The 23,599-nt window shown below is 34.4% G+C and overlaps 1 protein-coding gene across 1 annotated transcript; it reads left to right on the top strand.

Moving 5' to 3' along the window:
* The first annotated feature begins 1,234 nt into the window (after positions 1-1,234).
* On the top strand, positions 1,235-23,573 carry LOC103571867 (cell death abnormality protein 1). The gene is made up of 9 exons (XM_053742450.1): positions 1,235-1,472; positions 1,588-1,803; positions 2,263-2,511; positions 2,575-2,823; positions 2,894-3,142; positions 3,251-3,493; positions 3,571-3,822; positions 3,895-4,032; positions 23,530-23,573. Exons 1-9 carry the CDS (start codon positions 1,235-1,237, stop codon positions 23,571-23,573), a joined length of 1,878 nt encoding a protein of 625 aa, XP_053598425.1.
* Positions 23,574-23,599: the final 26 nt, after the last annotated feature.

Below are 23,599 nucleotides of genomic sequence, written 5' to 3'. Positions count from 1 at the left end.
TTTTACACAGGGAGAGAAAGTGATCTCGCCTTTCTACTAAAATCTGTTTTTTTTTTTTTATTTCCTGTTTTTCTTTCCCAACGCCCTACCTACATTTTGTGCCTGTGTTGATGATGCAAATAAGCCTACCATGACCAGGAAAACCCTAGAAAATCTATTCTAGTATAGACTGCCCTCTTATGGCGACCTCCTAAAGTAGATACCTGTGACATGGTGGAAAAAATCCTATTCTAGCTGAGGCTCGAACCCGTGTACCTTACGTTTAAGGTTTCAAAGATTCCTAAGGCCCTACCGTTTCGGTTTACAATGATATTGGATTTTCCAAATGAATCTGCAGATTGGTATAATACTTAGAAATCAAATAGGCAATCATACATAGACTATAAAGATTTTATTTGAACAGTGTAATCCGGATTATCGTCAATCATGCTGTGACAGAACCTTTAAATGCAAACTAACACAACCAGAAGGCTTGTATAGATGCGTCAGAGAAGGTAAATAGATTTGACGAAATATAGTGAAATTAAATTCACTTATAAAACTGCTAAAATTTTGTTTTTAAAATTTTAAATTCAGCACAACTTGGGGAATCTTGTGAAGACAATAATGAATGTAACACAATATTATGGTATGCGCGATGTTCTAAGGAAAAAAAGTGCGCTTGTAGTTTTAGTTATGTTCAAAAAGGAGCGAGGTGTGAAGCATTATTAGGATCATATTGCTTGCACAGTGAACAATGTTCTCCTGAGCATTCTGTCTGTGTTAATAGTGAGTGTAGATGTCAAGATTTTTACTCACCAGTGAGTCAAAATATATGCTTGCGTAGTAAGTTCTCGATGAAATCAAATATTTTGACATTACCAAAACGCAATTTTTTAAAAATTATTTATTGATCACTTCAGCGGCTTTAGGATTCCCTTGCTCGGAAAAGGCAGATTGCCAAAAGATAAGGAATGCCGATTGTTCAGAAAATATCTGTAGTTGTAGATGGGACACAATAAAAATAAATTCAACTTTTTGTGCATCGCGTTTAGATGGATTATGTGCAACAGATGAAGATTGTGCAACTAAAAATTCGATTTGTATCCATGATAGATGCAAGTGTAAACTCGACGTTTTACGTAAAAATAGTTATTATTGCGACCCGCGTATGTATCATTATTTCCAATGAGTTAATAGTTTACGTGATGACAAAAATTTAAATACTTTCTCTTTTACCTCAGCTTATTTGACAATGCCTTGTAAAATAAATGCAGATTGCAATGATTTCATAAAAAATTCAATGTGCTCAGAAAAAAAAGGGTGTCAATGCTTAAAAGATTATGTTTCCATTAATGAAACAGCGTGTATAATACTTTATGGTGCCTATTGCTCGAGTGATGAGCAATGCTTACTTGAAAATTCATATTGTATTGACAATGCATGTCAATGTAAGCCTGGTTATAAACGTCTAGGATCCAAATGTGAATCAAGTAATTAGATTTTATGAAATTTTTTTTTTCTCTAGGCATTAGTTTGTTTTTAAATGAAAAATTTTTTTCCATCTATGTTAAGAATCTTTAGACGATTTTTGTGAAAATGATGCAGATTGCAATACAATAAGGTTTTCAAATTGTTCGATTGATAAAAAATGTTCTTGCAAAGATGATTATTATAAACTAAATGAGAAAGATTGTGCACCATTATTAAGAGGGTTCTGTTTCCGAAATGAAGATTGTATCGTTGAAAAAAGTATATGTTTTAATGAAAAATGCCAGTGTGAATCTGGCTATAAGTCTGAGTCTAATAACAGATGTATACCAGGTAAGACATTTTATTGTATAAAAATCAACCAAATTTTTTTTAAAATTCATATCAAAATTTTTTTGCGCTTTAGTGTACCCAATATCGGCTTGCTATGATGACATTGAGTGCAAAAATAAATATTTGACAGAATGCTTAGAAAAAAAAAAAATTTTCACACAAACTGCTTCTGATTCAAATCAAAGCGGATGTGGATTTAAATTAGGTTATTCTTGTTGGACAAACGAACAATGTACACCGAATTATTCACTTTGCATTAAAAATGTCTGTCAATGTAAGCCAAAGTATAAGCGATCAGAATCAAATGATGAATGTATATCTAGTACGTATGAGCTAAATTGAACATCATAATTATAGAGTAATGTGAGTCGAGTGTGCGCACACTTGCCCCCTATGATTCTACTAATATTTGTATAAATTGATTATTTTATAAGAATTTATTTGTGTTTTCAAATAAAGTTTACTCAGATAAATGGTGTTACCATAATGAGGATTGTAATCAAATACAACATGCAATATGTTCTGAAGACAATGTGTGTGTTTGTATCAGCAAATATGATCGAATCAATGAAACGGCATGTGGGCCATTGTTGAAAGAGTATTGTGACAAAAGTACAGACTGCGCAACTGATAATTCTATTTGTTCAGGCCACGAATGCACATGTGATGATTTTTTTTCTAGAGAATCTAATACTAGATGTCTAGCAGGTAAATATGATCCTTTTCAAGAAAATTCGTAAATAGTAATTTGGGAATGCATGTTGATTGCAGATTTTTTGGGTCTATCTTGCAAAATGAATTACGATTGTAAAAATATTAAGTACGCTAAATGTTCAAGAGATAATCGATGTGTTTGTCATTCAAATTATATCAAAGTGAATAATTTAAAATGCGCACCTTACATTGGAGAGTATTGTGAACATGATTCAGAATGTTTTGTCAATGGAACTTTTTGTATTAGAAATAAATGTTCACATGATCCCAGCTCAATTTCTAAAGATAATCAAAAACATTCGCTGCGTATGTATAAAAATGTATAGAGAGAAAATTTCTCATTTCAATGCTTAATGTTTACTATATACTATTTCAGCTTCGTTAAATGAACCGTGTAAGCATAATGCAGATTGTAATGAAATAAAAAACGCGGTATGTTCAGAAAATAAAAAATGTGTTTGTAAACCATATTACTCTCAATATAATAGAACTAGGTGTACATCACTAAGCCAAGACTTTTGTTCGAAAAATAGAGACTGCTTAGTAGAAAATTCCGCTTGCATTGATAACTTTTGTAAATGCAAACCGAATTTTATTAAGGCCTCTAATCATTTATGTATATTACGTAAGTAGATTAAAAAATGATCATGCAACTAATAGCAATTAGAATAAAGATTTATCAGCTGAAAATTAGTAATCTTCAGAATAATTTATCACCTATTTCATTTTTTAGAGAGTTCTGAAAAATTTTGTCTCACAGACCAGGACTGCAGTGATCTATTACATACATACTGTTCGAATGATAGAAAATGCGTTTGTGAATCAAATTATTTTTCTTTTGGTAGTACGTGTCTAGTAAAGTTAAGACGTAGTTGTGACAATTATGATGACTGTTTCGACCAAAACTCTGTTTGCTATATGAACAATTGTTTGTGCAAGCCGGCCTATGTTGTAAGAAATTATCAATGTGAACATGGTAATAAATTTCATCATAATTTTCATAGAAAATATTATATTTTCATTATCTATTTAAATCGTTATTTTTACGTCCAGTTATATTGGGAGCACCATGTAAACAGCACTCAGATTGTAGTCTTATCCCTAATGCAGTCTGTTCAAACGATCAAAAATGTGTCTGTAATGTGCAAAGTTATGCATTAAGTACAGTAGCATGTGCACCGATGATTGGTGCATCGTGTTCATTTGACAACAAATGCCATTTCGAAAATTCCGAATGTTTTAGTAACAGCTCATGTCAATGTCTAACCAAGTTCGCTCCTGTATCCGAAACCCAGTGTTTTCCAAGTATGTAAAATCGCTTTGAAATGTTACTTTAAAGGAAACAATATTTACTTTTTTGTGCATATTTTGTTTTAGAAATATTGCTGTCAGTTTGTGAAGTAAATTTGGATTGCGGAGAGCCGTGGCATCACGAATGTACAGAAGATAAAAAATGTGTTTGTAGGCAAAATAATATTGCGATAAACAGATCGACATGCTTGCCAATTTTGGGGGGTATTTGCTGGAAAGACGATCAATGTATGACAGAAAACTCAGCATGCATTGACTTTCAATGCAAATGCAAACCTTATTATATAGCTGTTTCCAATAACTTGTGTGTAGAAAGTGATTAAAATTTTTTAACTGTTGAATATAAAGTTTTCTGTACAAGAAATCATGCATCGAAAATAAAAATTCCAACTCTATCTGAATCAGAATATTCTTTAGAAAACCAGACTCATCACTACTTTATCTACAAGCAGAAAATGATTTTACCTGCATATGCGCACAGAAGATATCTTCAGGATTTATCCCAACTTAAATTTTTCAACAATTTTTCTATGGAAGCTAATGAGAAATAATTTTCAGAAAATTGAGAAAAAATTGAGGATTAAAATTTTATTGCGATAGCTTCTGTAATTTTTGATGAAAAATTGTAATTGAAATTGAATCAAACAAAGAAAATGACAAAAGTAATTAACTCTGTCGGAAAAAAACGAATTTTTTAAGATTTTCAAGCTCAAAAATAAAACATTACCCTTTTTTAATTTCATTTAATATCAGACCGAATTTCCTAACGTAATTAATGTAATAATTAAAACGTTGAAAAAAAAAACTAAGCAGACATGATTGCTGTATTGTTAATTTTTTGCAGACACAAGAGTTATAAGTATAAAGAAGAAATATATAAATATATATGTAAATTAAAACAAGTACACTTGTACATAGAGAAGCTTAATGAGCTGCGTTATTGAAATCCTTCGAAACAACAATAATAATAAAAAATTAAAAACATAACAGATACATTCATTTTAATTTGTCGTCGTCTTTTAATGGAAACAATCACTGAAAATAATTTCCTCTCTTTATTTTAATATTTTTTACTACTCTCAAGAGAATCGTATCGAAGTACATACAACTATTAATGAATCGTAGCTCTGCAATTGGCATAATGAGCATCGTTCAGTTTCAATATACACGCTTTACCGATTTTGCCTATACACGATACAAGCTCTGATATTGTAAGTGCATTGATATGTTAACAATAATATACTCAATCTCAATTTAAATACATAAATAAATAAATGACTGCCTGCTTATACTGCAATGATCATTCATATTTGACTTATTCACTGAAAACACTTAAGCTTTGATTATCATAATTACCTTTGTATATATTTTTCATATTTATTCTGTGCAACTAAATAGTTTCAACAATAATAATTATTCAATGATACTAAAGTTAGCCGACGTTTAATAATTTTTAGATTTTTTAAAAAACGATAAATTATAAAAAAAAAAATATTTTAAAAAATTGCACTTGTAGTTTTTTGATTTTCTACATGTGCATATTTTTTATTTTTTTTCTTAATGGGTTTATTGGAAAAGAAAATCCAAAAACTGTTAACTTTTTTGTTAACTTCAGGATCATTATTATCTAACATAATTATTTTCGAAATTTTTTTTGCAAAATCAAGTGAGAATGGGACATTTTTTCAAAATATAAAGTTTTATTATCGAAGAATTTTGATTCTTCTTCTGGGGGAGGGAATTGATGTTAAAGATTTGAGTACAACAAAATCCAATAAACCGCAGCTGAGAATCTTATGTGTATAGAGAACAAAAGAAACAGTGAATATGCAAAGAGAGTAAGAGAGAAGGAAGAAAGTTGACTGAGGATAAGAAACTTTAGGTCCTACGTCTCTTCTTGTTTCATTTCACGATCCACCCCTATAATGTTATCCCAGGTTTGTTTGTGTTGATAATGTCTACATATAACGATGGATATATTTATATATAGACCTATATATACACCTCACGGAACTGCGAGTGTGTAAGAATCATACAGCGAGTTTGGGTGTTTCCGAAAATCCAGGACAACGCCATTGGTGGTATAACCAACAGATTGGAGCTTCTCTCGCCTTAATGCTTAGCTGACAAGCCAAACAAATTTATAGCTCTCTTATCCGAAAGATACACGAGATTATCCCCCGCCATTTTATTTTCTCTTTCTCGTCGTCTTATATAACAGCCGTGAGTTGTCTCTCTTGAAGATGTCACTGGGGACTTTAGGTCTCAGACTCTACCTTTTTTCTCTTCTCTTCTCCCCCGGCCATCTAAAACCTCAGAAAATCGTAAAAACATTATGTAACTCACTGCAGATTGGGTTCTCTATTTCTTTGGTTGATAAGAGGGTCAGAAAAACCTTAAAGATATCTATAAAAATTTAATACACCACCAAAATAACAAGCCAAATAAAATAAATTTATCATTTTCCCAAAATCATTACGAAAAAAATGAATTCAAGTCTTAGAAGAATAAGCGAAAATTTATAAATCTGACGGTCGTATATTTCAGAGCTGAAAATTCAGCTTTAAAAAAAAAGAACCAGCGTACAAGGCGTAAAAGCGAGTAAACCAAAAAGACAAGAGACAATTTATTCTAATTTCGTTGAAGGCTACAGCGTGTCCAACAGCTCGTAGGGCGAGCCGTTGCTGTCAGGCGCGTCAAGGACCAACTCAACGCTTTCCTATTCCCCACGTTTTCATTCGTGTAACCGTTCCTGGTACTCGACCTTCCGCTGTCCTTCACCCACCATCGCTGCTGCCACCTTCATCACCGTTATCGTCGCCATCGCCACGTCCACTAATACTTTTACCGACTCTTAACACTCTTGCACAAAATCTAAAAACGTCTTCATCATCTTTTAAATTTATTCTGTTCAATAAACTCATAACTTTTTTTTATCTTCCCGATCGCTGAACATTTTTATAAATTCAACTCAGTTTTTCTCATTTCAAAACCACCGTGATATTTCATGAATAAATTCTGGACATTTAATTACAATTTAATGTTTTTTTTTTTTTAAATTCGGTAAAAAATCGCATCTGGGACTCGAACCGCCGACGCTCTAATTGAACTCCTCAAACCAAACCCTGCGCTCTCTGGCTATTTATCACTACTGCTGCTGATAAATATCATAATTATCGAGTTTTCTCATACATATTTTCATATATATAAATATATATGAAATGAGCTTTTGTAAATATGAAAAGAGCGAAGGGGATAAGGACGAAGAGAGTTTAGTTCGAGAGTACGAAGTTTATCTAAGGATCCCTGAGTAGATATCCAAGTTTTAGGGGCTGGGACTCGGGTATATAAAGCGTACAAAGTCTTGGATAGTTTTGGATAGAGTGTATGATGGGTAATACTGCAGTTGCAAGTTTCATCAAGCGCTCTCGACTTTGGCGAAAAGCGATCCTATACTCAACTCTATACTCTATCTCTCTCTCTCTTTTTTCCTACTCGCACTTTCATTCTGTCTTTACCTAGTGTACTTGGTCTACTCCTGATAGTAGTGTGTTGTGTACTATCATCTAGGCGCCAAAGTATCCTCGGTAATGATTATCCCAGCACTCAAAACTTGAAATTGCAAAACTACTGCTATCATCTTCACGAAAGTCCGTTGATATTTAGCTTAAGTTACTGATTATTGGTGTTGGCCAAAAATAGTCTATTGCCTGACGTCCTTTGACGTAAAATTGAAAAAAGTCATTATTTTTTAATAATATTGTACTTTTATGAAAAGTGAATTATAAAATATCGGGGATATTGAAAATAAACGAATTAAAATGTTAAGAGATTTGGAGATAAAAATTGATAAAATAATATTTAACTCAACAATATAATCGACCGTTTGTATAATACAATAAAATAATAATATTCCAAACAATGGATTTATCTCGGGGCAATAATTTAACAAAAATTTATCAGGGAATAATATCTTTTGAGTTTAATTTCCATGAATTTCAATAGAAATTAACGAGCAGTTAATTGATTAAAGTCAATCCATTGTGAATTTAATCCGAAACGTACACACAGCTCGGATTATCATTCTATCCTGCTATTCAATAAAAAAAATTTAAAAATCCCATGTCCAGCGCTTTCATGCTGTCAGTTTTTTTTTTTCAGTTAATTAATACGTATATTGTTTTTATTCAAAATTAAATTCAATAAATTTTAATCATTAAATAATTTATCGTGAATTTATTCCTCCATTTTTATTCATTACGTCACAAAAAAATTTATTTTCTCGCGAATCCTATCGTGATAATAATTTTATACATACGAAAACAAAAAAATTTCACTAAATTTATTCGATCAGGAAATAAAAAAAAAATTCATACGGGCAAAATGGGCCATCGAAAAAATCTTTTAAATTCCTCCTCATACATCATTTTTTTTTGCAACAAAAAATTTAGAAATAAAATTTTGTAGCACTCAAAATTTAAAAAATTTCCTGTGACACGTAAGGGGAATGTTGCCTCTACTAATCCATCAAGTGACACCTAATACACAGTAACACTTTTGCTAGTAATTGTAATTCTCCTCGAAAAGTCAGCGAGGCGTTAGATGGCCAATTCCCAAGTTAACCAACACCATTATGTACTGAAGAGGTCTCGAGTACTATTGGATTATATAGTCTAGTATATATTTATGTTATATACATCTATATAATCGATGATAAATGCCGACGGATATCGAGAGGCACTCGTTCCTGGTCGGTGGGCCCGCTGGGAAACCACTTGGCGCTCGTTGGCTTCTATTAGGGTGCGACCGAACACAACCAGTATGGTCCATTTAGACTGATGCACATATATATCAAGAGAAAGTTGATAGCTTTTTTTTTGCCAGAGCTATCAACTAAGACTCTCTTATTAAACTCTTGTTTCCTCTCTCCATCAATCTATCGGGGGCATTTGTGTAGAGCTCGACATGTGGAATCACCCAGGCAAGACCACCGACTACGAAAAGTCGACAGACAACTCCATCTATCTATCTGTCTATCCAAACCTGCCAGCAATATTCCAACTGGGAGTACGACTTTTGTATAGGACTTTTTTTTCTTTCTAATGGGACATCCCCGAGGGTGTTACACACATATCCCAGTGTCTTTATGTCCGCTTCGTTTGAGCAATAATCACAGCATCTCTCTCGACGAAATAACGCATCGCACAAAGCCCCTATATTGGCGAGTATATAAAACAACCACTCCCACATCATCATCATCGTCAGCGACTCTACTCTACTACTCTAGATCACGTTCAATCGATCAATTTCTTGCCACCCTTTGAATCTGCTACATTTAAATGTCAAAACATTTTGTGACTTTAATCTACAGAGATAACACTCCCTTTTATTTCCAATTATACATTTAGACATATTTACATATATTTTTTTTTTGTCGAAAAATGCTTACGCTGTAAATAATTGGGAGATAATTCCAAGTGATTAAGGATTTTAACGACTGACAAACAACTCAAATTATTAGGTAATAAACTCGATAAAAAAAAATTTCAATCGTTAAAAATTACAAACTTCGGCGGTTGTAACTAAAGCGACAAAAAAAACTAATTGATCAAATATGACAATAGCCAGAAAAGTTATTTCAATTTATTCGAAAGTTATTCCAATTTACGACACTTCCAAGTCCCCTCTGTCAAATGGGCTAAATATCAAGTTCTATTATGTCCACATCGACATAAGTAAACAACAATGCAGAATAAGACGATGAAAAAAAGTAAAACGTGATGGCTAGTAGAGGTGAGACGCGGAGTTTGCCTCGGGTGGTGGTCGTTTTCACGGGCAAGTAGCCGGTGGAGTGGATGGATAACTTGGGCATTGTGTGACGAGCGATGGCCTCAAGCAAGAGTAAATGATTGTCGTGGAAGCGGATACGGGATAGAATGGGAGGTAAGGGTGATGGGGGCTTTGTTGTTTAGAATAACCGAAGGGCTCATTGAGAGCTCTCTTACTTTTCCCCTTTCCCTTATTGCTCTTTCTCTTTTACTCTTTCATTGTGCCTGTAAATGTATACACATACACTCTGTACTCTTGCATCACCAGTCGAGTATTCACAGTGAGCTTTAGACTCAACACTCAACACCAGAATCTAGAAATTTTCTGTTAACTATTACAACTGCTACTACTACTACTATTTTTACTATGAGTGAATACTACTCCAAGTTTCACATCCACTGCGTGTGCTGCCTGCTGACTCCAGTTCATCCCGGCTGACTGCCCATCACTCTCTTCACTTATTACCACTCTTCCTTTCTATTATACTTTTTATCTCTTACTTTACTTATTTTTCTCCCACCGTATAAATAACTATTATCGATAATTACAAGTACCCCTGCCACGTGACTGTTCTCATTATCATAGCGTTTAATTTTTTTATTCTTTCAAGTGTCGAGTTACGCACCGACTAATTTTCTTATTATCCATGGAAAAAAAAAAATATTTTCTATTGTGATATTTTACTTTCACCCCTACTTACCCACATCAAAAAAATTATAGAATATTTTCTGATTTAGTAAATAAAAAATTGTCTTAAGAATATTTTTCAAAAGTACTAATTTCGATATTATGGAAATGTCAATTTTCGGCTTTTTTTAAACAGAACTTCGAAAAGGGCTAGTGGATTGAAAATAAGCCTTTGGGTGGTGTAATGATACCTAAACCATGATAATTCATGTCATTTATTTATTTTTCCTTCCTAATAAATTCAAACAAGAATAATTTCAAAAAGTACTAATTTCGATATTATTGAAAATTAATAATTTTCCGATTTTTTTTGAAACAGAGCTTCGGAAAAGGTTTAGTGGATTGAAATAGACGTAGTCTAGAACCTTATTTGAACCTTTATGCTGCGCTTATTTCCGTTTTTATGCTAGAGGTTCAAACGAAGTTATATTTTTCGACTAGGGTTAGCGGCGAAAGGATCAGAAGCGTATAAAAGCTATCAGTTTTAAAATTAACAAGAAAAAATCAATAATTATTATTATTTGAGTAATTTCGAATGTTGAATGAAATAAATATATATATAATTGGATGTAATCGTAACTTTTTAGCATGTAAACTGAGATCGCAGTTGGTTTCGTCGATTCGCGAAGTCCCACAAGTCATCACCAGGTGTGCACTTTCATGCGCACTGAGTGAGATAAAGAAAAAAAATAGTTTAAATAAAGTACATGCTACTTGAGAGCTAATGAGGGGTCCGAAACATCTGGTAAGTGAGTTTGTATATCATACATATAACATACGCATTAATAAATATCATAAAAATTATTTAACGGTAATACAATAATCATCTGAACGAAAGCCAACGGGTGGCCATTAAATCATTTATTTTTTCCATCCATCCCCCAAAATATTTTTGTAATTAAAAAAAAAATAAAGAGGTTTTAAATTCAAAGGATTCATTAAATAATGTTATTTATTTTATTTATTTAAATGCGTTATTTAATTTAATAATCCGGTGTATTAATGCAAGCCAATTAAAATAAATAATAGTGAATAAAAAAAAAATTTATTTAAAAATTTATTATCATCGTGAATTAGTTGAGCTGACTGATGATGGAAAAATGTTTATGTTTAATTATATCATATAAAAAAAGTATATAGATTTATATTTTTAAATTTATAAATAAACGGGGAGGAAAGAGAAAAAAAAATTACAAAGTAAAATGAAGGAAGAAAATAAAAAAAAAATTTAATGGAAACTCATTGTAAAACATCACGTGATAAACCGTCTGTCTTGGTATACTTGTCATTCTATCGCTGTGATGGCTGGGCAAATGAAAGAAAGAAAAGCACGAGAATGAAAGAAAAAGACGTGAATAATCAGAGGTGTTAAACAAAACTGAAAAAGCAAAGATAATAATAGAAAAAAAAAAAAAAAACGAAGTGGTACTAAGATTTTTTTAATATTTGTATACATATATATTGTAAATATGTATATAAAAAAATATATACACATTATGTAGGAGACAAAACAGCGGTGGAGCTTTTTCTCGCTGGCGAAGAATCGAAACCCGAGACTTTGAGTTATACACTCGATAAAGCTATTAGCATTTAGACGAGCTGTCGACGTTCTCATCCAACTATACTCATTTTCTTTCTCAGTCACTCTAGTCCCCATATATATATATGTATATATATGGATACCTATAGGTTATGGAGTAGGTATTTGGTTGTTTTTTCTCTTATTATCTGCACGTATACTGAAACTCATAGTAAATTCAACGCGTTCTTTTACTCGTTCCCTTTGTTAGTTCGCGTACACTTTTGCCCTCGCAAAATGTATGTTGAGAAATTTTGCCTGAAATGCATACCGATGTATCACCATGCTGTTACGGAAAATTCTCACCCCTGTGATACCCATACCGCGGTAAAACTCGGTACATATGACAATACTCTGTATATATATGTGTACATTTGCAAACGTGTCAGATATATATGACGTTACACGTTTATCCTTTTTTCTTGCGGGAAATAAAAGCTTTCGCTAGTCAGAAATTTTTGCCATTTAATTTATTCATAAATTGCTATTAGCTCGAAAAACCTGCCAACCTCGAGATACTGCTATTCTTTAATTTTTTCGGAGTTTTTTCACTTCGAGGTTTAATTTTTTTCAAAAAAATTTCACGTGGAATTTTTTGAAAAATATAAAAATCAAATTTTATTACTTTTAATATTTCAACTAAAATATTCATTCTTATATTTATTATATAAGTAATTAAATAAATAAAATAAATAAATATCTTTTACATAATATCAAAGCAAAAATACATCAAAATTTTTTTTTTATTTCTGGTTGACAAAAAAATTTATATAAAAACGAGTGCAATTTAAAATCTCATGGTATTTTACACACCTATAAATAAACTGACGTACACATTCCCCGAAAACGGGTCCAACTGTACACCTAGACATTCACACCAAAGAGATTCTATTCCTATTAAAGCCATCTCTTCAACACTGTCGAGTGCCGTGTACATACATATGTATATATATATATATATATTTATATATGCTACAGAGACTAGCGTTGCCGTGGTAACCCACAGGGCACAACTCGTATCCTCTTATTCTCATTCTGCGAGTAGCATAAACGTATCTATCTCTGTGACACACACTCAGCACACACCCATCAGCAGCAAACCCGAGAGTAGAGCGCACACCTAGAGGATAGATAAAGAGGACGCTTATATCCGCATACTCATCCGTACAAGCTTCCCTCTTGGGTTGCGTGCCCACAGACAGCTCAAGCCCGAACCAAAATCTAGCTCGGTCTCTCTGTCTAGCTCTGTGCGCTCTCATCGTTAGGTGCACACCAAGTAAAGAGAAATATACCCGGTATATCTATACAGCGACAGAGCAGACCGTAGTAAAAGTAGTGGGAGTTGAAACAACCCTCTATAATAGCCGGGGCGGCGCCTACACCCAACCCTAATAGCCCTATCTCACCCTCCACACTACTCGTTTTCTCTCATCCTCATTTCATATATATCCCTCCTTGACTACTGCTGCCATCCTCCACCAAAACTCGTTCCGTGTGTTCTCCCCCTCTCTCCCTCTCTCCCTCTCTCCTTTCCTCCGTTTCTCATCCCGCGCCCCTTGGAACTGCCAGCCCCTCCGTCTTCCTGTTCATCGCCAAAACACCCATGCAATCTCATTTCCTACCCCTTCATACCTCTTTAACCATCACCAAACGATCCTCACCGCGGCCTCTGTTGTTTATTTGATGCCTTTTCACTCTCTATTAGTCTCTACCGCGCTTATACATTTTCTGATTAGCCGGATGTCGCGCTTTACCCACTCTACAGGCTATTTCTACCTCTATATTTATATACACATATATGTATATGTATATCCATTGTATTATATACAGACTGAGGGATGAGCTTTTCCTCACAGTGGCGTCACGGGAGGTGATCATTCCTGGCGACATTAACTCTCATCGCGGATGCCAGAGAGGTGGCTGTAGTTACCAGATGGAGCACTCAAAGTGGAGGGACATGATGGAATCGAAAGAGAAAAAGGGTGAGTGGTGGTGATGGAAAAAGGAGAGGCTCCACTATACCCATTTTCCAAGCAACCATTTTTCGCTCCTTTGAACCGAGGCGAGGATCGATCGAATTCTCTACAGTACCACTGTCACCGATTCCAGCCAACGGGTTTACGGTCCCCGATCTATACCGAGGCGAAATAAAAAAAGCCACTCGTATTGTCACCGTAAGGGTGTTCGTCTACAATCTACGCTCCTCCTTGCCCGAATATACTGATATGTCTTTTGGTTCGCCCACGTACATACATATGTACGTATACTTGTGCTCTTCCTCTTTTTCCAACAGGTTTATCTTTGTCTTTTGTACTCGACTCTCGACTCTCGACTCCTGTTGTGATGCTTATTTATCTCTCGCTTCTTTTCAGTTGCTTTTATAGGGTAGAATGGGTAGATCTATTTCTCTTTTAGTCTGTTATGTTGACACCCAACTACCAGGACGATAGTATACAGCCAAGTACTGAGAGAAGAGCTGAGTTTTATGCCTGTGGGTTATATATATTTTCATTCTTTCTTTATTTTTTTTTTTATTTTTTTTCATACAATGCTAAAAGCGCTTCCGTTATAGTTGTATAGATATCGCGCTTATTAGCTGGCAACCTATTAAATTCATGTATAAAAAGTCCTAGAGTGCATTGTTGATCATGATACACACAAGTGTATGTGTGGATCAACTGAGTGTTAGCTATTCAAGTGATAGGGTAATAAATATGGGTATATATACTAAAGAGATGCTGATGATAGCCTGGAGAGTTTAAGATTCAATGGATTATTAGTGTTTCGCTACAATTTGCTATACACAGAAAAAAAAAATAATTTTTTGGCCCAAGAAATTTTTTCACACCCCAAGAAAATTTTCGTTTCTAATTCATAAAATTTTTTGCAACACGTAGAAATATTCTTGAGGCGAAGAATACTTTTTTTTTATGTACATACATATATATATATATATGAATACATGATCGTGACGACGATGATGATGATGATGGTTAGATTGTATACGATAATTATTTCCTCCCGCTTGAGTATACACGTTGAATGTCAAAATAGACAACGTGAAACCCTCTTCATGTTTGCTCGGGTGAGCATCAGCTGCATGCTGGCTTTTTATTTTATTTTATTTATTTTTTTTTTCTCGAGTTTATTAGGTTTTTTGCTTTTTATTTTTTTTTATTGTTGGGAGTAATGAAAGGAGGGAATAAAGAATTAATTAGCGAGTTTTGTTGAGGGGTAATTAGCATTGCGCTTTATTGTTGGTGTTTTGTTGATGATATTCACACATTCTTTAGTATGATGTTTTTTTTTAGTTTGTTTACTTTTACTTTTTTTGTGTTGCTGGGGTTGCTGTTTGGATATGTTGTAATGGAGCGCGGTTACAACCAATCAATGGAAAATTATTTATACTTTTCTGCGGGATCCGACGAATTTTGAATTTTTATAAATTGTAAAATATTTTCATTTAATATTTGACAATTAATTGTTATCTAATGAAGAAATACAGGAGTACAGATAAGAAATTTTTTAAATATTTAATTTTATTAATTTTGAAAAAGTTCAAAATTGGAAAATAAATTTTTGTTTTTTTTTTTTTTTTTGCAAAATCTCTGGACAGTAAGTTTTTACAAGTGAATTTTTAAAAATAAAATTCGTATCAGATGCAAATAAATTGGACTGCAAATTTACTGATAAAAAATTCTGATAATAATTTTAATAACAAAAAATAGATTATTTTATTTTATTTGAAACTTTTAGTAAAATATATCATTCAATCTCTCGTTTAAAAAAAATTAAAAATAAAATTTTTATATTAATAAATATAAAAAAACATATGTCGCTTTTATTTTACTCTAGGGTAAATGACTAAAAATATTTAATGACGGATCAGTAGATTAAGTTGTAAGTTTTTGATATCAACTCGTAGTTAAAAAACAATTAAAAATTTTATATTGCCTCCTAGTATTAAAAAAAAAAAAAAAACTAAATTTCAATTAGTAATTTTTTAAATTATAAAATAAATTAATTAAAAATACGAAGCAAGTGATCTGCTCGAGTAGAGAGTCAGACATTTACATTTTCACGTGCTGTTTAATTTCGCCGTAGGTACTTCTAAAGCTAGATAAAAAGTTATATTTAGGGGAGACCGGGGCAAGACGGTCCACCTAAGCAAATTATTATTCTCTATGGCTTTTAACCATCAAGTCGATTTACTCTCGTCCAACTTTAACTCAATTCACCAAAATTTTGGTGAAGCTCCAAAAAAAAATTTTTTTTTTTCGGGCAAGACGGCCCCCTCCGAAAAAAAATGAAAAAAAATTTTTTGTTTTTAATTGTAAAAAAATTTCCCGCGTTATAAATGTTTATATTTTTCCTTTAACAACTGTATTTACTTTTATATTACTCGAAATAATCTTTTTTGATATAATACCAGTAATTTGTTCACTTTTGTAGAAAAAAATTGGGTGTTTTAATTTTTTTCCAAACTATTGTTACTGTCTCTCCTGTCATGGACTGTATTCGGAATCAAAAGAATCATGGATTCAATGTCAAAAATGTAAAGAATGGGCTCATGATTCCTGTGCAGGAGTTGACGAATATTTTTTCGATATGTACATTTGTGAATATTGTGAGGATTAATTTACAATACACTTAAATTAAATTTAATATCTAAAAAAGTATTTTTGTTACATTTTAATAGTCAATGTTGTTAATTTTAAAAATATATTACTCATACTGTTACATATAATAATTATAATTTTTCTGTTGGATTCTATAACAAATTATATGAATAAATTAAAAGTTATTTAATAGAAAATAACTTAATTGATTAATAATTATTTTTCTATTGAATAAAAAATTAATTATTGATATTTTTAACTTTTTCAAATGCTCTATTTTACTCCAAATCCATAGAATTAACTAAAAAATGATATTTCTATTAAATTAATCATGAATAGGTTATAATAATATGAAATACATTTTTTTTAGAATTTTTGAGTGGTTCATTTTGCCCATAGTTTCACGTATAGGGGCTAAAAATGAGTAAATAATCTGAATTTGTGATAGTCAAAAGAAAAAAAGAAAAAAAAAATTTTGGTTCATTTCTAAGGTGGGCCTTCTTACCCCAGGGGAGCCGTCTTGCCCCAGTCTCCCCTATATATAGTTTCATATTTTAAATTGTCATATGTTGACACCAAGAAATCCCATCTTACATTTCTTTCATTTCGCGCTCTTTCTTTATACCCACATGTTTATGTATACCAACATACATAAACATATATATGTAAAAGCATAAAATTTCCCCGCTGTTGGTAGCCAGTAAACAGTAGAAGCAACTTGCAAGTAAACCAGAGGCTTTCTCACCGAGCAAGTAATGACTATGAGCTAGCGCGGTGGACTCCATTTTCAGCTAGCAGGGATACTCGTTCTCGTTACTCGCTCGGTTTGCTGGGAACAGACCCAAACGAAAATCCTACACGCAAGACAGGGTAAGCTTAGGGAGAGATGCCTACTATCTAGATGATGGAAATAAAAACTCTTACTAATAAAAGAAAACTAACAAATAGTCGCGTATATACATATATATATAATCCATACACATGAAAAGAAAATAGTGGAAAATTACAGTTTCTAATATCAGCAAAGTCTCTACTTCAAAACTCATAATTTTATTATTTCAAGGCGTTACAGTTTCGTATGAATTTTTTCAGTCCTTAATAACAACCAGGCTTTCAATCTTTAAATTCTGTTTAAAAATATATATAAAATTGAATATATATCTCATATATGCAGCATATATCCAGATTTACCCGAATATATATTTTTATATACTTTTTCTGTACGAGAAACTGTAATTTTTCAATTTTTACTTCGAAATTTTCCGTAAAATAGGTTTTTTAATTCACTTATGAGCAATATGGACTTCTAAAAATTTAAAAAAAAAGAATTTTTTATCACTAATAAAAAAAATTTTGACTGGATATTTTCCCTTTCTGATGCAAGATCTTTTTTTTGGTACTTATAAAATAATTAAAAGATAATTTGTGTAGTTTTTACAAGATAACACGATAATTTTTGAGGATATTGACAGATTGTTAGTGTACAATAAAGTATGAGGAGTGAAAGACAGTAGATCGTCAGCACGTTTAGACAACAAACGATTAACGACAGTGAAGCCTGAAGGAGGAGTGGAATACAATGGTGATGAGCTTGGAAAATTTAAGGGAGTGATGTTGATGCTAAAGATTACGTATATATATGATAAGACAGAATAGAGCAAGAGGAGAGAAAAGGACGGAGGATAAAATATGTATAGTTGTTTTTAGTGCCGGTGTGTGAGGAAGTAGAGGAAGTAATAAAGAGGCTGGTATAAAATCAAGGAGTAGAAAGCGGTAATACGGCTTTAATGCCTTACATTATAAGCTTCGTACCGAGCAACTAATTACTCGACGCCGTTGAGACTAAACGCGAATTAAAAAACGGCTGTCTGAGTTTGTCGCGGGAATGTTTCCTCCAATAGCCACAGGAGAAAAAAAAATAGTTAACTTTTTGTTTTTTTGTCATCTCTCTTTTATCCTCTTATATTTTATACCCGCAGTCGTTCTCCGTCACCTCGCGTAAATTTTCTCTCGACTCTTTTGGCTCATAAGCTCTAACGAAAGTAAAATATAAAAAATTTTTTAACTCGAGGGAAGAAAAAAAAAAAAAGTATTCAAACGGGAAAACAACAGGAGAAAAAAATAAAAATTTAATCTGTATATGTATGAAGTAAAAATAATAAAAATATTAAAGTGAAACATTGGATCTTACGAGAGGAAAATAAGCCCTCGGCTCTACTCTTTTCTCGTTAATTAAAATGTAAGCCAGCACTTATCTCGTGAAACGTCTCAATCTAGATTTACTTTAATGTATTTTTCTTATTAACGTAATTTTATAATTACTCGAGACTCGAGACAATATTCATTTAAGCTCTTATTTATTAAACAAACTATTTATTATTCAACATCTTTTTTAATTCATCATTTTAATTATTTTAAGATGTCGTATAATTTTAGTCGCACTGCAAATGTCGACTTTACGTATTTTTATTCATTCCTTTATAAAATAATTATGAATCTATTCATCCCTTTGTTTAATTAATTACATTAATTATTAATATTAAATTCAAAATTTTAGCTGATTAATTTGAAAAAATTCAAATCTGTCAACTTTTTAAATTCATTTATCTCGCAAGCTAAAAAATTTGAGATTCAAAAATTCACGAACGATTAGAAAACTAACGAATCATTTGAATTTTTAAAAAATGAAAACTCAATTGAAGCTCAATTCAAAAAAACTAATAACCTTGTGGGAAATTTAAAAAAATTGACCTGCACTAAAGACGTATACATTTATGTAACAAAAAATTTCTTCAGTTACATAATTAAAAATAATTTAATAAATTTAAAAACCGCTTTTCTCGTTACACCGGCGATTTAACGATTTCTATTTATTTATCCTCATTCTTTTCGACGGATAATCGATTGTCGATTCTCAGTGGGCGTCCAGTCGGCATTTTTGAACTCACGCTTGAGAATAAGTCTCGGTATCTATTATTAAATGAAAACAACAAAGTCTGCTTATAAAAAGTAGGTCTGGGCGCAAAGGAGAACAAAGTGTACGGAAGAATAAAATATAAATATTGCGCGTGGATCGGTCGTTTGTTCTGCACACGTAAGAATATATAACCGAGTGTAGTAATGTATACAGGGCAAAAAACCGGAGCCGTGGGTCCACTAATAAATGTATGGGTATAGCTTGGCTCTGGACGTTGCAGCATAATAGGGTACCCCCCGCGGTAGCTTACCTGCATCATCGACTAATCACATCGGATAATAGACAACAATACCAAAGCCCGTGAAAAGTGAAGCATACTCACCACTTACGTCTCAAGAGAGGAGAATATAATCCTCTTACGCACCGCGCGCCAGACATAAAGTAAAATCTTTTATCTTCTTTACTCTCTTTTTTAACCGATCTTCCGAAAATATATATATCGCTTCTATGCTATTCTCTCATAGATTTCATCGACATATATGTATGTATGTATGTTAAACTGTGGCACACACATGGACGTAAAATATCGAGATAGCCGGCGATACAACAAAAAGAAAAGTAAAAAATAAAAAGGCCCGAGTGAGAAGAGAAGACGGCGGTGAAAAGAAAAAAATAGTTTGCAGTAGCACGCCAAACGAAAACGATCGTCGAGCATTGTTATAAAATCCAGAAGCTCTTGAGCGGGTGCTAAATTGACCCAAATCTTGTGCAACGATCTTTGGCCGTCGAGCCTCACAAATAAAGTACAAAAATCTTTAAATCGTTTTTCTTACATTACATTAGTTCTGTAAAATGTACTTTTGAAACTGCGCGGCTTTTTGCATGTGCTGGTAAAAATTCCTTGCTAAAAGCTTCGCACATAATTAGTCGATATTTTTTGCTCTGTATCAATTTTTGCCTCCAATTTTACGTCATTATTGAGGGTCATGTTTTGGTTTTTCCTCAGAAAAATAATTTCTCAAAGTGAGAGAGCGTGTAACTGAAGGATCGATATAGAGGCTTAAAGGCGCGGCAGATTGCCCGGGTGGTTACTGATGCTCGTGTTCTGGTGTACTCAGTAGTATTAATATATATGTATATAGAAGTTGATGTACATGTATGAAAATAAATGTGTAGGTGCGTAGTGGATCGAGGAAACCGCGTAAAAATCGACGCTTGGTTGCTCGAGAATTCCCAACATGGCTATTTAGAATGCCCGCGTGTAAGCATCTACTTAGCCCAATGGTTGCCTGGGCTGTTGATGGCGAGAGCGTGCCGGGGGATCACTATAAAATCGAGGGCCGGGCTTCTTGTTTGTGTCTGATGCTTTTGCATAGAGTATATCTGTGTAGCTATAAAATAACTACCCCATTGTACAAAACACTCGCCCAGAATAGCATCAGAATAGTCATAAGTATACACACATGAGACACACACAGGCAAACATATGTATGGATTGCCAGCGGATAATGTGTGTCTCAGTGTGGTGCATAATGCATATCGAGAAAACGACACGATGCGACACAGTGGTGTGCTGGTAGAGCCACAGTAATATAGAGAATTTTAACTCTAGAAGTATGAATTGGTGAGCAGATCGCTGCAGGCTGCCGTAAGTATCGGGGCGTTGAATATACACACAGTGGTGGCTAGCAGTACTGCTGAGGATGATGGTAATGGTGAGTGGCCTGCGGGAGAGCGGAGAAGAGAAGAGAAGAGAACCGGTAGATTAGGTGGGTATATCGCGCGTCGGTAGAGCCACCAGTTAGAGATTGAAGGGGGTACGGTGGGACAAAGGGGCTGTTGGGCGGTAGGGCGCCAGGCAATGTAGAGTAAGAGAAGGCTAGGCTATACCAAAAGCTGAATGTACGATGAGTTGAGACCATTGGTGGCGTATGATGGTGGAGTGCTAAGCCGAGAGGGACACTAAATGCCAGGAACTGGTGTAACGAGCCGACAGAGCGAGAGGGAGTGAATAGTGCGGTGTGTATATAAAACGCGCATGTGGGGTGTGTGTATACGAGGGATGTTGGCGGCAGCATCAGCAGTACCAGTAGCTAACAGTAGCTAGTTGTAGTTGTTGTAAAGGTAGTTCTGGTTATATAAGTAGTGGTAGTAGCAGTAATAGCTGAGCAGTAGTAGTGGTAGTTGCTGTAGAGACAGGGGATGCCGGCTATAAAGGCTAATTGGTTAAAAGCTCACCGCCGCTGCAGGCTTAAATCAAGATCTTGGAGTGTTATAATGGATAAGTAACACGGTGTGGCACGGGACGGGCCAGCGTACTCACTCGCTCGCTTACTCCCTGGGTTTCCGTTATTCTCTTCTCCATATTATCTATCCCTACCCACATTACCTACCGTATACGTACTGTGTATCTTTCGAGTTAAGGACCACGAGTAGTCACGCCGGATTGGTTGACGCTGAAAGCTACCCCTAACGTTTTGTAGCAAGTACAGGCCATCGATCGTGCCTCCACCCTATGAGAAATCGTGAGTGCCGTCCCCTTGGAGCCGAAACTCCGCCCTGTCACCCTCGAGGCAAACTTCCAAAGTCATTCCATTTCACTTGCACACGTTGCTCTGTAGGGGATGACGTGCTGCTATCAGTGTGTCTTTGTTTCCCAGCTACTGTTGGCTCTTTCACCGCGCGACAGCCGTTAAAATCTACCCCCGCGGGTTTTAGTGGCTCGTGCTGTCTCTCTTGCCCTTGGTTCTATTCCCGTCAGCGCTCGCACAAATGTATAAGTGAGTGTGTATGCAAGTATACGAGGTTGATGCGCTGTGATGGTGTCTGTGAAATTCGGAGGGATGACGGCAACCAGCGGTAGTCTCTCTGTTGCGGGAACCGCCGCCCCGTGACTCGCGCCACCGATGCCAGTAGATAAAACCGACGCCTGTATTAATGTATGTTGTGTTAGTTGGGTTGGTGGTTGGGTTGTTCTTGTGTTGTTGATATGCTGAATATTTGTGTGTTGTGTGTGATGTGTTGAGCTCATCTCTCCTACACTCGGCTCTTGAATTGGTGTACATTTAAATGTATTAGTGTGCGCCGCCCCGTGTGTGCCCGTGTGACCTGCGGTTTTCTCCGGTGTTTTCTGTCCTTAGTTTAGTACAGTAACCATCCGCAGACCGTCACAATCAGCCCCCGCTCACCTCGCACTCACTACTGATACTCTCCACTAATTCATCGACTGTGTATCATCGCATTGACTTCTGTTTGGGGTGTATCAATTAGATTCTGTGATTACTTAAATTATTTATAGATTATCCTGTGGTACCGGTCGAGCAAATAAATTTTTCAGAGCCCTGTTTAATTTTGCCATTTAAGGTCCACTGAGTGAACGACTCGAGATTTCCTTTGAGAAGTGCTTGTGGGAAAATCCGAGAGCTAATTACCGAGAGCGTCAATAATTGGGAGTTAAGCGAGCGGCTATTGAGGATTTTTGATTAATTCGGTGTTAGGTGGTGTCAATAACTACTGTGCCGGGACGACTAGTGTGGTTGTACACGGGGTGGATAACTGGAGGAAGGAAGGAAGATCAGTTTAAAGCTAGAAAGAGATGGAGATTAATTGATGGTGGGCTCGAGTGGGGAGTGAATACCACGGAGGGGTTGGCCCACCTCAAGTGTCTTGTCTCGTATCATCTTCTTGTTCGGGTATCGCTTACGAATGAACCGCGATCGAGTGATCGGGCGTTTGAATCGCGACGACTACCACCGTCACCAACGTTCTCGTCGTCGTCGACGCATTGTCGTTCCTCTTATTAACGACCATTGTTGCCGGCTATTGCATAACAGTGATAGTAACATGATTGTCAGATGTATTTGTGTGACGAGACGGTGAAAACTGTTTTGTTGACAGTGACTCGAGTGTGCCTGGACTAGAATTTAATAATGTGTGGGTTATTTATTATTGATGGTAGTAGAAAAAGAACACGGTGTTCGATGTGCCGAGCTATTGAATGTGAATTAAACAAGTGTTAGCTTAAACTACAAGTCTAAATTAAATTGTGATTGTTTTTTAATTTTTTTCAGCAAATGTTGCCTGGTCAAATGATTTTTCGAAACAAATGTTGTGATTGTAAATGTGCATCTGTAGTCTAAA

This window comes from Microplitis demolitor, chromosome 10 (assembly GCF_026212275.2).
Source record: "Microplitis demolitor isolate Queensland-Clemson2020A chromosome 10, iyMicDemo2.1a, whole genome shotgun sequence".
NCBI lineage: Eukaryota > Metazoa > Arthropoda > Insecta > Hymenoptera > Braconidae > Microplitis > Microplitis demolitor.
The sequence above is the reverse complement of the archived record's forward strand: the minus strand, read 5'-3'. Positions and strand labels throughout refer to the sequence as shown.

Coding starts and splice junctions, on each gene's coding strand:
- LOC103571867 (XM_053742450.1), top strand. CDS start 1,235: ATGCCTTGTAAAATAAATGCAGATTGCAATGATTTCATAAAAAATTCA. Junction 3,143..3,250: donor TAATCATTTATGTATATTAC/GTAAGTAGATTA, acceptor TTCATTTTTTAG/AGAGTTCTGAAAAATTTTGT. Junction 3,494..3,570: donor AAATTATCAATGTGAACATG/GTAATAAATTTC, acceptor TTTTACGTCCAG/TTATATTGGGAGCACCATGT.